General features: G+C 43.8%; 1 protein-coding gene across 1 annotated transcript in view; it reads right to left on the bottom strand.

The window, feature by feature from the left end:
- Positions 1-492: 492 nt before the first annotated feature.
- The window catches only part of LOC112110518 (gamma-tubulin complex component 5), a 46,264-nt gene continuing 33,125 nt past the window's right edge, over positions 493-13,631 (bottom strand). The window contains exons 21-23 of the mRNA XM_026649422.2: positions 3,507-3,595; positions 2,059-2,159; positions 493-613 (exon numbers count right to left, since the gene is read on the bottom strand). Of these exons, the coding sequence (XP_026505207.1) occupies positions 567-613; positions 2,059-2,159; positions 3,507-3,595 (237 nt within the window). The 3' untranslated portion in view covers positions 493-566. The remainder of the gene's footprint in view (positions 614-2,058; positions 2,160-3,506; positions 3,596-13,631) is intronic.

Raw genomic sequence — 13,631 nt, forward strand, 5'->3', positions numbered from 1 at the left:
AGAGACTAGGAAGCTGGAGAAGGGACAGATCACCTGTGCTGTGGAAAGGACTGGAAGAACAAGGGAAGGGTAAGGAGCTGAGAACAAGTATTCTTGTACTCCGCATTTTCACAGTTATAGTATATTCTACATATGTGCTTTTGATCCTAGTTAAAAATGGCAAGTATTTAACATTTCTTGCAAAATTAAAGGAAACTATTTTAAAGACTTAATCAGCAAATACTCTAACAAAATAGTGAGTAATTCCTTCTTCACAAGAAGAAACATTTCATGTATTTTCAAATCAGCTACTTTTGCAAGACAGTATGAATCTGATGTTATAGCATACTAACATGCAGGGGAAAAAAAACAGCCACAATCAATACTCATTAAATACTGTACATCACCATTTACAGTTTCAAACATTTTACAGTTTCAAACAGTTAATGAAAGGAAATGATATCAACTGCCATTTATCTACATATACATGGATTTCAGTATAAAATGCTAATTTTGAATAAATAATGTGGCAGATGAATGCTGCAGGAGTTCAGTTCTTGAGTAGTTCAATGCACTCTGGTCTTTTGTTAACTTTGTTCCATGCCAGCCATGAGTGACACAGCTAAAGACTCCACTGTGAATCAAAACAGATAAAACATTTTTTAAACATTTTAAATAGTCTTGGTTACATCACTCTGCAAAGGTTTACTGAAATTGTCAGTTTTATAGCTTACTAGGCAGATGAGATCTTTTATTATTCAAATTACAAATAACAATATCTGAGGGTTTAAGTCCCTGCCTCAAGCATTTTCAATTTTATCAATTTCATTACCTGAAATATCTGAAATAATGAGGGGCCAATTGAGGAGAGTTAATTTCCTTTCAGATGTTGGTGTGGAACCTTATCCTTAGCAAAAGGTGCAAAACTGAATAAATGTATCTTTATCCTTTGTAAATAAACAGTATTAATACATCTACACTGAGAATAACCCCACCAGCCAAAAGATCCAATAATATAGGAAAAAATCTGCTTTCATTTAGATCAGTGCAAATACAGAGAAAATTCTCTTGAAACAGTAGACCTAATCGATGTTCTGCTCTGCTCTCATATTTATACTTTTGAAATTACAACCATGGCCACCTTTTGTATGCTCTGTCACTGTGAGAAGCCAGTACCATTTAAGATAAACAAATTGGTGTTATTCTTGCACCACTACCCACATCATCACATGTTTATTCATCCAAAGAAGCACCTGTTACTTAGGCAAATATTTTATTACTAACTTTAGAAATATTTAGTGGGTGCAACGTTTACACTGAAAAAGTATGAGTATGACTCCTAACGTATGTAACCATTAAAATGTAAATTACTCAGGCAGGCACTGCCTTCATTTGCCAGTTAAGCACCATACAGGACTATAATGCTGCATAAAACATAAACCACCACTAAAAACCATTGAATTGTTAAAATAGAGCATGGCATTTTATGTCATCCATTTTAGGTTGTCCATTCTGATGTCATAAAACAATAAATGTAGCAATTCTGCTTGGCCTATACCAGGCAATACAACATCTGAATCAAAGAAAAGAATATGTTTAACAGTGATTAGCTCTGACTGCAAACCATTTTTTCGTCACGAATTCAATGCCAGCCATTTTAAGTGATGTGTAGTCAAATAACTGATCACCAAATACTTTATTTTAAGTGGCATGTGAATTCCTTTGGCGAAGTTAGGATTTATGATGTATGCCAACATTATTTGCATGTCCCTCCTCAGGGCATTAGGCAAAATGAAGGAAGTTTTGCTATTCATAAACGAAGTGAGGCACAAATGCTCTAAAGTGTTTGTTAAATTGTTTTATTAAAAGAGAATAGAAAATGCTTTGCCAATCTCTCTCCATGGACACACACCTTAAGCTTGTTCTTACACAGGATAAAATTCAATTTAAAACATATTAAACATTAAAACAGCCTCACTCCTACAAACCCAGAAAAGCCTACTTGCCGAAAGAAGCTTATAAATTAAAAGTGTCAATATAGGAAAAGCCTATTGTTTTAAAATTGTTCTGTATACTCACAATGAGGAAAAGAGCCTCTACAGACTGCTTTGTTTAGAACTGTTACAAGAAACATGTGACAATTTTTAAAATCTGATTCCATCTTCTCTATGGATTCCATCCTAAGAAAGAAGTGCAGTTTAATTTAAACAAATATAAAGCGGATAAATAACTACATAGACAGTTCTATATAAGAGGACATATCCTTTCTAATAATGAATAAAAACAAGGCAGAGATCATCTTTCAGTTGTTTGTGTACAGAGTGCCTAGCACAACAGGGCCCCAATCCTTGACGGGTTTCTAGGCATTATCACAACACAAATACTTAATGGTGAGCTAACTCCACCCTCTGGTCTGCATCTACCAACTATCAGGAAGAGCTACTGATCCTGTCTAGGAAACCTCTCTTATGTGACGTGCTCTAAAGCTCCATACTGCTTCAAAGCCTAGAGCTAGGGAGCTACCTGATGACTTGCTCCTCTTTTTCCCTGACATGGGGGATGGGTTCCACAGGCAAAATCAGAAACACTTGCCCAGGAGATGGATGCCTATAGCAGGATAACTGACTCATATACACACCAGCACCAAAAACAGTCTTGAAAGTTAGGGGGTGGATTGGGACTTCAATAGGAACAGTTAGGCCAGCAATGAGCACTCCTGAAAATCCCGCCTTAGAGAAATTTCTCATTTTGTGCCTAAGAATACACAGGAGGTATAAAGGAAAAAACAACAGAATACAATAATTTTAGGTTATCCTCATGTAACGCAAGTACCCTGCTTAGAAGTTTATCGGACTTAATATTTTTGATACAATGTGAGTCCTGAACTTTCTGGGTGAAACCCTGGCTCCACTGAACTCAAAGGCAAAACTTGCATTGACTTTAACAGAACCAGGATTTCACCTTCTGAGACATAAGGCAAGGTTACTATCACTAGCAGTCTACATCAAAAAGGAAGATTTACCGAGGAGCAAATAACAAAGGAAGTTTAACTTTTCCTCTCTTCTCCTGCCTTTTTACCAGACCAGAATGAGTCCTTATTGGTTAAGCCTACAGTTTTCATAAACCAAGTAAATGAATGTTAGCTTAAAATCACAGGCACTGGAAACTAAGTCTCAGAAAAAAATGTAAGTAAAAGCATGACCACTGAGCCTTTCATTTTATTAGTTTATAAGAACACATGATGAGAAATAAAAAAGTACTTCCATTTGTTGTTAACTCACTACAGTCTTACAATTTTTTTTTTTTAAAATGTATCGGCCACCTTTTTCACTGAGAAACACATTCTGATTATACAACCAACAGGTGCCTGCAGCTGATATGCTTCAACTCAATTGAATTTTATCTTCGTTAACAAAAGGTCACATTAGTCTCCCATTAAACATGCAAAGCAAAAAGATATATGCCTCAAATACAACACTGGAGCTGTGAAATGATCACATTATAAAACATTATGACATATTACTTACCTCCAAGCTCCCAAACCAGCCTGCCAACGATCTGCAAACATCAGCACTAAATTCAGCACTTTCATTATAGCTTCTTTCACAAAACTAACCTAAGATGATAATGGGGAAAAAATATAAGTAGTCTAGTCAGGAATTTATTTTTAAATTCAATAAGTACTTTGGCAGGCAACACTCCACGACATTTAAATTAAGGTTTCAATTAAAACAACCTTCAGGATACACTCTAATTCTCCCAGCTACAATATGTGCTTTGTTTACTGGATTAACTGTTCAATTAATTCTGTGGTTGGCTATTTTGACAATATCTAATGTATCTAGAATTTGGGACAAAGTACTACAGTGCTACCCCATATACCAAGTGTATCACCTCTGAAGTTTCACACGAATTTTGACATTTAAAACATCACACAAATTGCAGATGATGAAATGTTTCTTGTCCCTATTTATATTTTGTATACATCAGTGCATCACCCTAGTTGCTTTCCCACCACTGCAGGAACTTTTAATTCAGGTTAATGTAGATTATACAATCTGGTATATTTTATCACTGCATTTAAACCTGAAATTACTATTTAAAATTCACTACTGATATTAGCTAAAGCTATTGCAAACAGGTACAGCACAGGCTGCCTCTACAACAGGGTTTTCAACTTTTTTTCATTTGTGGACCCCTAAAAAATTTCAAACGAAGGTGTGGACCCCTTTGGAAATCTTAGACATAGTCTGCAGAGCCCTAGGGGGTTGAAGTTGAAAATCACTGCTCTAAAATACAACAATTCAACAACATGACAGAGCTCTAGAATGGGTGGCACCTTCCTTTACCCTCCCCCCCAACACTTCATGCTACCCCAGTAGAAATAATCTTAAATATATTTTTAGACACATTTCAAACAGCTTGTTTGAATCCCCTAAAATTTGGGCAAAAACAAAAAACAAAAAAACCCCAAACCAATAAATGGTTACTCACCCTGTGCAGTAACTGTGGGTCTTTGAGATGTATCTCCCTATGGGTGCTCCACTCTAGGTGTACTTGCATCCTCTGCGCCTTTGATTGGAGATTTCTCATAACAGTGTCTGTTCAGCCTGTGCATGCGTGTTGCTCCCTGCTGTTATATATCAGCACGCAGGTAAACCACCCTTAGTTTCTTCTCTACTGTGTAGCAGAGACCTCGAAAGCAGAGGGGAAGGACAGCGGGTAGTGGAGAAACCATAGGGAACCACATCTTGAAGAATTACAGTTACTGCACACGGTGAGTGACCATGTCTTCTTCTAGTAGTGTCCCTATGGGTGCTCCACTGTAGGTGACTACTGAGCAGTTCCCTTTGAGGAGGAAGGGCCTTCAGAGCTGAGTCCAGTATTGAAGAAAGTATAGCTGAGCCACACACAGCATCAGAAGCCAAGTCATGAGTTATTGCACAGCACTTCGCAAAGGTACGTACAGAGGTCCAAGTTGCAGCTCTACTTATTTCACTGATGGGAACATTTTTGCAAAAGGCTGTAGAAGTGGAAACTGATCTTGTAGAGTGAGTTCATATGCCTGAGTGTGCTTGGAGATTACAAGATTGGTAGCAACAGCTAATGCAATCAGATATCCACTTGGGAAGTCTTTTTTTAGAGACTGCAGACCCTTTTGATGTATCTGCAATCGAGACAAATAATTTGAATGGTTTAGTCCTGTCAAGATAGAAGGCCAGGGCTCTCCTGACATCAAGTGTGTGTAACAACACCTCCTTTTTGTCTAGGTGAGGTTTAGGGTGGAAGATTGGGAGATGAATGGGTTAGTTAATATGGAACTCGGAAGATATTTTTGGTAAAAACTTGGGGTGTGGTTGTAATGTTAACTTGTCTTTGAAAAGTTACGTGAAAGGAGGGTATGCCATAAGGGCCCCTATATTCCTAACTCTTCATGCTGATGTGATAGCTACCAGAAATGGTGTTTTCAATCGAGAAATGGAGGAGTGAGCAGGTAGTCGTTGGTTCAAACAGAGAATCCTGTAAGACATTTAAGAACCAGATTTAGGTCCCAAACCAGAGTAGAATGTTTGACTGGTGGAAATAGATTTCCGAGACTCTTCAGGATCCTCCTCGTCACTGGCTGGGTGAATACAGAATAACATGCTATTGAAGAATGGAAAGAAATGGTTACTTATGACAACTGTGGTTCTTTGAGATATGATGCAGACATGTATTCCACCTAGGTGTGTACACACGCAGCACACCAGAGCCAGAGAATTTTGCCTAGCAGTATCCATAGAGGGGTGGCAGTCACGCCTAATGACCAGCCCCATCTCTGGCAACATGAAGCAGAGTCTCCCTGACCCCCCCTCAGTTCCTTTACACAGAGACTAGACTCCAATGCAGCGGATGGAGGGTGGGTCCTGGAATACACATCTGCATCTCATCTCAAAGAACCACAGTTGAAGAAGAAGAAATGGTTACTCACTGTAAGTAAATGCAGCCATGTATTCCACTTATATGACTCACAAGCAGTACCCACCCCAGGAGGTGGGGCTCAGAGTCTACCTAAACAAGGATTGCAGGACCGCCTACCAAAACTTGCATCCGCCCTAGAAGGTGGGGTTACTGCATAATAGTTCATAAATATATGTACGGACAACCACATAGCAGCCCTGCAAATCTTCAATATTGAGACGTCACCGAGGAAGGCTACTGACATTGCTTGCACTCTCACAGAATGAGCTCACACCTGATGAGGGGGCATAGACTAACCTATTTCATATGCAGTCTTGATACAGGATGTTATTCATTTAGAAATCATCTGTGAAGAGACTACTTTCCCCTTTACGTGATTTGCATATGACATGAACAGGCGAGGTGAAGCACAAAACAGCTTAGTCCTGTCCAGACAGAAGGCTAGACATTGCCTGACATCTAATGGATGGAGATGCTGCTCCTCCGGAGATGAATGCAGCTTAGGAAAGAACACAGATAAATATACCACCTGGTTCAAACAGAACCGAGAAACCACTTCAGACAAAAATTTGGTGTACGATTGTAAATTCACTTTGTCCTTGGAGAATTGTATATAAAGGAGACTCTGCCATTAGAGCATGCAACTCTCATTCTCTTCTTGCAGATGTTATCTGCTACGAGGAATGCAGTTCTCTGACACAAAAGTGGAAAGGTACAAGATGCCAGTGGTTTGAATGGAGGCCCCATTAAAACTGCTAGGACCATGGTAAGGTCCCAAAGAGGAACCAGCTCTTGGACCAGAGGATAGAGATGAAGAAGCCCTTTTAAGAATGTTGCTACCACAGTATTGGAGAAGACTGATCTTCCCTTAACGGGGGGATGAAATGCCGATATCACTGCCAGATACACTCTCAATGAGCTAAGTGCAATTCCCAACAACTAAAGGTGCAGCAAGTACTCCAAGAGGTCCTGGAAGGAAGCCAGTGTTGGTTGAATTCCGTGGGCCAACCACCGTACCAAAAACCGCTTCCATTTTGCTGAATAGGCCATTCTGCTAGAGGGTTTTCTACTGCTGACTAGGAACTGTGGAACAGCTGCTGAATACTGCTCTTCCTCCTCATTTAGCCAAGCAGCAGCCATGCCACGAGATGCAGGGAACTGTGTGGGGGATGCAAGGTGTGTCCGTGATTCTCTGCGAGTAGGTCGCAATGAAGAAGAAAGAGGTATGGGAGACTGAATTGATAATGTGAGAAGGTTGGAGAACCAGCATTGCCTTGGCCACACTGCGGCAATGAGAATAATCTGTGGGATGGTCAGGATCAGAAGGGGAAGTGTACAGGAGAGCAGACTACTAGCTGAGATGGAAACTATTGGATAGGGATCCCGGACTGAGGATCCCTCTACAGCAGAACAGATTGACATTTCCTGTTGTCCCTAATGGCAAACAGGTCAATCGTTGGAATGCCCCAAACTCCAAAGATGACCCAGAGGACAATTGTTTTCGAAGACCGCTCAGGGGAAAATTCCTGCTGAGAATAGTCTGAGAGTGGGCAAGTGGTTGGCTATCAGAGTGATACTCTCCTCAATGCAAAACTGCCACAACCTGATTGCCTCTTGGCAGAGCACCCTGGAGTGTTCTCCCCCTTGCCTGTTCATATACTACATCGTGGTGATATTGTCGGTAAATATGTGAATCACTGAGCCCCTGATATGGTCCAGAAAAGCGTGATATACATTGTAGATGACCCCAAACTCCAGCACTTCGATATGCAGTGAGGACTGCAGCTCTGCTCACAGACCTTGAACTTTCAGCAACTCCAGATGGGCTCACCAGCCCATCTTGGAGGCATCGGAGACAGACCTGGATGGTAAGGGCTGGATGAAGGGAGCACCCTGACAACTGTTCTCCAGGAGCATCCACCCCAGCAAGGAGTCCTGGACCAGTGGAGGGAGATGGACCAATCTCTCCAAGGAGTGAAGAGTCAGATTGTAAACTGTCCTGAGCCACATCTGATGGAGACAAAGACACAACCCTGCAAACTGGACCACCTGCATGCCAGCAGACATGTAGCCCAAAAGCCTGAGATACATCCAACACATCATGGAAAGCTGAGATTGCAGACTAAGGGAAAGGTGGCGAATGACTGAAAATGGTCGGTCAGCAGAAATGCTCTCAAACTCAAAGAGTCTGTTAGGGCCCCAATGAAATCTATTTTTTGAGTGGGAACCAAAATTGACTTCAGTGTTTAGAATGAAACCCAGATGGTTGAGCAGGCACAGTGTAATGTTGACGTCCTCTCTGGACCTGCCTCTCAGTATAGCCAGTCGTCCAGATATAGGAAGATGTTCATTCCTTTCTTCCTGAGGTATGCGGTCTCCAAGACCATGCATTTGGTAAAAACCCAAGGGGCAGAAGAGAGGCCGAAGGGCAACACCATATACTGAAGATGGAGCTCTGCTATGACGAATCAAAGGAACTTTCTGTAGCCCAATAGGTGTCCTGAAGGTTCAGGGCAGCAAACCAGTCATTCTGAGACAACGTGGGGAGGATAGTTGATAGAGTGACCATTTGGAACCTCTTGTATCGGATATATTTGTTAAGGCCTTGAAGGTCGAGAATGGGTCTTATCCTCCCTCGGATTTGGGAATAGAAGCCATGAACCCGGTGTTCCAGCAAAACCACCTCCACCACTCCCAAAGCCAGTAGAGAGTGAACCTGCTCAAGGTGCAGTATCTGGTGAGAGGGGTTCTTGAAGAGGAACAGGGAGGGATGGACAGGGACTGGATGACATAGCCAGATCTGACAGTGCCTAGGACCCAGCTGTCAGTGGTGATCGAACCCCATGCATTGTGAAAGAAGGCTGTCCTGTCCCCAAATGGAAGGGACGGGGAGAAAGGAATGATGACTGGAACACTGCTCTGGACCAAAGAGTCAAAATGGGTGCTTAACTGTGCCGGGGAGGGCACGTGGACTGGCCAAACCCCAGACAAGACTGCCTCCTTCTATGGGATCTATGCCCCTTTCTGGCATAGTCCCGCTGTCTTGAGGGAGGGAACGACTGCCCAAATGTGCGCTGCGGACGATACTGCTGCTGTTGACGACCAATGTGGTGCCTCTGCACTGTTGGTGTATATACTCCCAAGGGCTGTTGGGTAGCTCTAGAGTCCTTGAAGAAGTGCAAAGTCTCATTTGTCTTATCCCAAAACAGCGTTTGGCCATCAAAGGGCAAATCCTCTCCCTCCTGCTGCACATTGAGAGCTATGCCCAAATTCTGCAGCCAGGAAGCCCTTCTCATGGCCACTGCTGAGGGCGGCCATCACTCTGGCCGAAGATTCCAGCACAGACTGCAACAAAGTCTTTGTCACCAAGCAGCCTTCGGTGACAAATGCCCGAAATTCCTCTCTCAAGGCTTATGGCAGCTGGTCTGCAAACTTAGACATAGCCATCCAGTTCACGAAGTCATACTTGAACAGCAGTGCTTGCTGGTTAGCAATCTGCATCTGCAAGGAAGAGGAGGTATAAATCTTCCTGCCCGTCAGGTCCATTCATTTAGAGTCCTTATCCTTGGGAGTGGGCTTGAACCTGCCCTGACAGGCTCTATCATTCACCACAGTTACGACCAGGGAACGTGGGGCCTGATGGGAGTAAAAACCCTCACATCCCTGCACCAGAACGAAGTAGCGCTTTTCCTTGTGCTTTGCTGCAAGCGGTACCAAAGCCAGCATGCTCCAGAGAACTTTAGCAAGCTCAAGGAGTGAATCATTAATAGGGAAGGAGACTCTCCCACGGATAGATGGCTGCAGATAAGCATTAACATATGGGTGTTCTCTTGAAAGAACTCCGTTTGAATACCCTACGAAGCAGCCACACACTGCAAAAGGTCCTAGTATGCCTTGAAATCCTCCAGTACTGAAGGGGAGGAAGACTCAGGCACCGTTGAATCATCCAGGGATGAAGATGAAATGGTTAACTGTACCAGAACCGGACCTTGCTCCAGGACTGATGGAGCTGGATGGGACGACTACGGAGGCTCTGCGAGGGGAAGGCTCATTGGTGCCTGGGCCTGTGGTAGATCAATGGTACCACCACAGATCTGGTCGGTGATCTCACCTTCAAGTGAGACGAGGAGTGGGACTGCCATGACTAAGAAGTGTCTGACAGATTTCATGGAGGCCACTGGTATGGATAAGGCATGGTGGCCAGTAGGCGCAAGGCCAGGTGCCCCAGTCCCGAATGTGAGATGAACACCAATTCTAGTACCCATAGCGCTCCATAAATGGTCCCCCAATGTGGGTCAGGTGATGGACAGCGAGAGAAGGAAGAGCCCAACCTGGATGCGGAAGAGTAGTGGGCTTCAGGGGATAAAGGTGGAACCATCCGTCAGGGTGCAAGCAACTGGTCTGACTAATCCATAGCCCAAAACGAAGAGGGAGCGAGCGCCAACAGCAGAAATGGTACCAGCAGCACCAAGTATGCCTCCTTCGTTTCTGGTGCAAGAAGCAGTGTCGATGCCAAAGTTGGCAGCAGTACCAAGGTAACTGATGATGCCGAAGTGGAGGGCGATGAGTGCCGACAGGGTAATGTTGGCGGCGCCAGGTGCAGGGGTGCCAAAGACACTCCCGGTGCTGGAGAGGTCCTTCACACCAAGCCCAGCAGCAGCCCCCATTTCACGGACTGTGAAAGAGAAACAACAGAGTATGGTGCTGACAGACCCACAGGTTCAGCAGCCTGCCCAGCCAATAGGAAGATGAAGGAAGCAGCCCTGGCAAAGTCCTGGACCACGGGCAAGGTCGGGACAGAAAAGAAGAGGAAGTCCACTGCTACCAGATGCACCACCAGCGTGGAAAGAGACAGTGCCAGTATTGCCCTCATCAGTACCGGACTCAATGGATATCCCGGGGCTGGAACTGGAGACGACAGTACAGGGTCTCTGACCTCCTTGTGTGGTACTAGGGAGTGGTTGACGGGATTTCCTCCATCCTGCGCATTGGCATTCAGTCCATGCTCCTTCTGAAGGAGGGAGACGAGTCCCCATGCAACGTGGAATGGCCTGAGTCAGTCTTATGCAACCTTTTCCTCAGTGCACGTGATGGGGAACAACTCCTTCATCTCTTAGGAGAGACACCAGATCCAGGAAGCAAAGCAGAAGCACACCCAGAACCGGAGGGCAACATCCGATCTGACAAGGGCCTCAGTGCCGAAGCAAGCCGCATGTCCTGTTTGAGCACCTAGTGCTTCAAACGAAGATCCCTCACCACCAGAGTCTATTTGGTGAACGATCTATAAATGGGAAACCACTCCTTACTGTGGGCTTCACGTAGGCACAGCAAGCACCTATGTGGGGATTGTTCTTGGGGATTGCTCCCCCTCATGACGGACAATTTTTAACCCCGGTAAGGGCAATACTAGAGAAACACAAATTATAACTAACTACAGCAACACTAACTAACTAACGCTATACTAAGGATACTAATTTCTAGTTGTATTTAATTAGTCACTAAAAATAGAGGGATTGTGAGGTGAAAACCATGCAGCGCTCCAACTCCAGTCACAGGCAGTAAGAAGAAACTGATGGATGTCACAGCGGCACTGCCTCATATAGCCAGAGGAGGGGCTATGGGCACAAGTGCCGCCTCTCTACAGGTACTGCTTGGCAAAATTCTCTGGCTCCTGTGTGCTAGGTGTGCACACACCTAAGTGGAATACACAACTGCATCTACTCAAAGAAGCCACCATGATGGCTGTCAGGTGGACTCTAATGGAAATTAGCGACAGTTCCAAGTTTTTAAAGTAGTAGAATGTAGTCCACTATATCTGACAGCGATGAGATTGTGAGTGGAATGTGTTTGAGGCCACACCAGCAGGCAAATCTTGTCCATTTTTGCAAGTGTAGCATGTAGATGGTTTTCTGCTGGAGAAGAGGCATATCTGACTGCCCTGAGTTCCAGGAGGTTGATGTGCAGAGTTGTTTCCAGAGGTGTCCATGTGCCCCGGGCCATGTGGGTGTCTAGATGTGCATCCATCGTTATGATAACTGCAGGGGGAGGGCAGCTGAAAGTGACTCCTGCACAAACTTTGTGAGGGTATTTCCACCAATTGAGAGATTCCTTTATGAAAGCAGGTATCGAAAGTAGTATAGTTAGACTGTGTCTGTTCAGGGAATTAACAGTCCTGAACCACTTTTGAAGGCATCCCATTCACAGTCTTGCATGGTATATAATGAAAGTATCAGCTGCCATAGGCCCCAACAGCTGAAAACAATTCTTGACCAGGGTTTGAGGGCTGATCTGGACTGTACTGACTATGATGGATAGAGTCATGAATCTGTGCATTGAGAGGCAGGCTCTTGCCCCTATTAAATCGAGATGAACTCATATTCTAACTTTTGCACAGGGGTTAAGGTGGATTTTTGAATGTTCAATTGCAGATCGAATTGGAGAAAGAGGTCTATGGCTTCACAAGTTGCTTCCTGACCTTTCAGAAGCCAATTGTCTAGGTAAGGGACCACCACAATTCCCTTTCTGCGGAGATGTCCTGCTACTACTGACATGGCCTTTGGATGAAGAAGAAAAAAAAAAAGAGTCCTTCAACATTTGCAGAGATTGTGCTTTCAGCAAACAATTTGGTGCCATCAAAAAGAAGGTCTTGACCGTATTCTGGACCTCCTTGGGAAATCCTGAGAGCAGAAGCCAGAAGGCCCCTTATAATTACAGCCATAGAAATCAAATGAGTGGCAGTATCACTAGAGCCAAAAGAGGCCTACAAAAATATGTTCAGGTGAGCAGTTGGCCTTCTGCAATAATTGCCTGGAATTGCTCTCTATGTTCTGCTGGTAGATACTCAATAAAGGAGTTCAGCTTGGTATAATTTATATAGTTATACTTCACCATTAATGCTTGGGAGTTGGCAATTCTCAATTGTAAAGTGGCTGACAAATATACTTTTCTACCAAACATGTTGAGGCGTTTATGATCTGTATCACAGAGCGTAAATATAGCATGGTGCTGACTTCACTGTTTATTAACCCCCTTGACCATTAAGGAGTTAGGAAAGGAATGGGAAAATAAAAATGGAGTCCTTAGAGGGGACAAGATATTTTTGTCTGCACTCTTACATGTGGGCAGAATTGACGCTGGGGGTATGCCAAATAACCTTTGCAGGATCCAGAAGGGCCTCGTTAACAGCCAGGGTAATTCGGGCAGATGAAACTGTCTGAAGGATGCCAAGTAGCTTATGATGGTTCTTTAACCTCCTCAAGATAGATCTGCAAACAATCTGCAACCTTCTTGATAAGGTCCTGCCACTTTACAATTCCGAATTGCCAACTCTCAGGCATTAAATTATACCAAGCTGAACTCCTTTATTGAGTATGTACCAGCAGAACTTTATAGTCTTTAGTTTTAACTATATTCTGAGTACCTGGGGAACCAGCAGCCTCATGGGTTGAAGAGAATTAGGGGCTGAAGCCACTGAAGTCATCAGAGACTTCTTTGAGATAGGTTCCCTACCTGGAAAACTCAAGGGATGGTCTCTGGGAATCTTATGAAAGGAATCGTGTCCTCAAGGAGTACGGTTCAGAGACAGTGGAGGCAGCGGTCTTACTCAGAGGCCAACATACAGAGGAGGTCCCCTGACCAGTGTCAGAGGCCGGGCATAGTGAGCTCTCCATTGTGAGGAGTCAGTTAGAGCT

This window comes from Terrapene carolina, unplaced genomic scaffold, assembly GCF_002925995.2.
Source record: "Terrapene carolina triunguis isolate 2854851 unplaced genomic scaffold, T_m_triunguis-2.0 Scaffold23, whole genome shotgun sequence".
NCBI lineage: Eukaryota > Metazoa > Chordata > Testudines > Emydidae > Terrapene > Terrapene triunguis.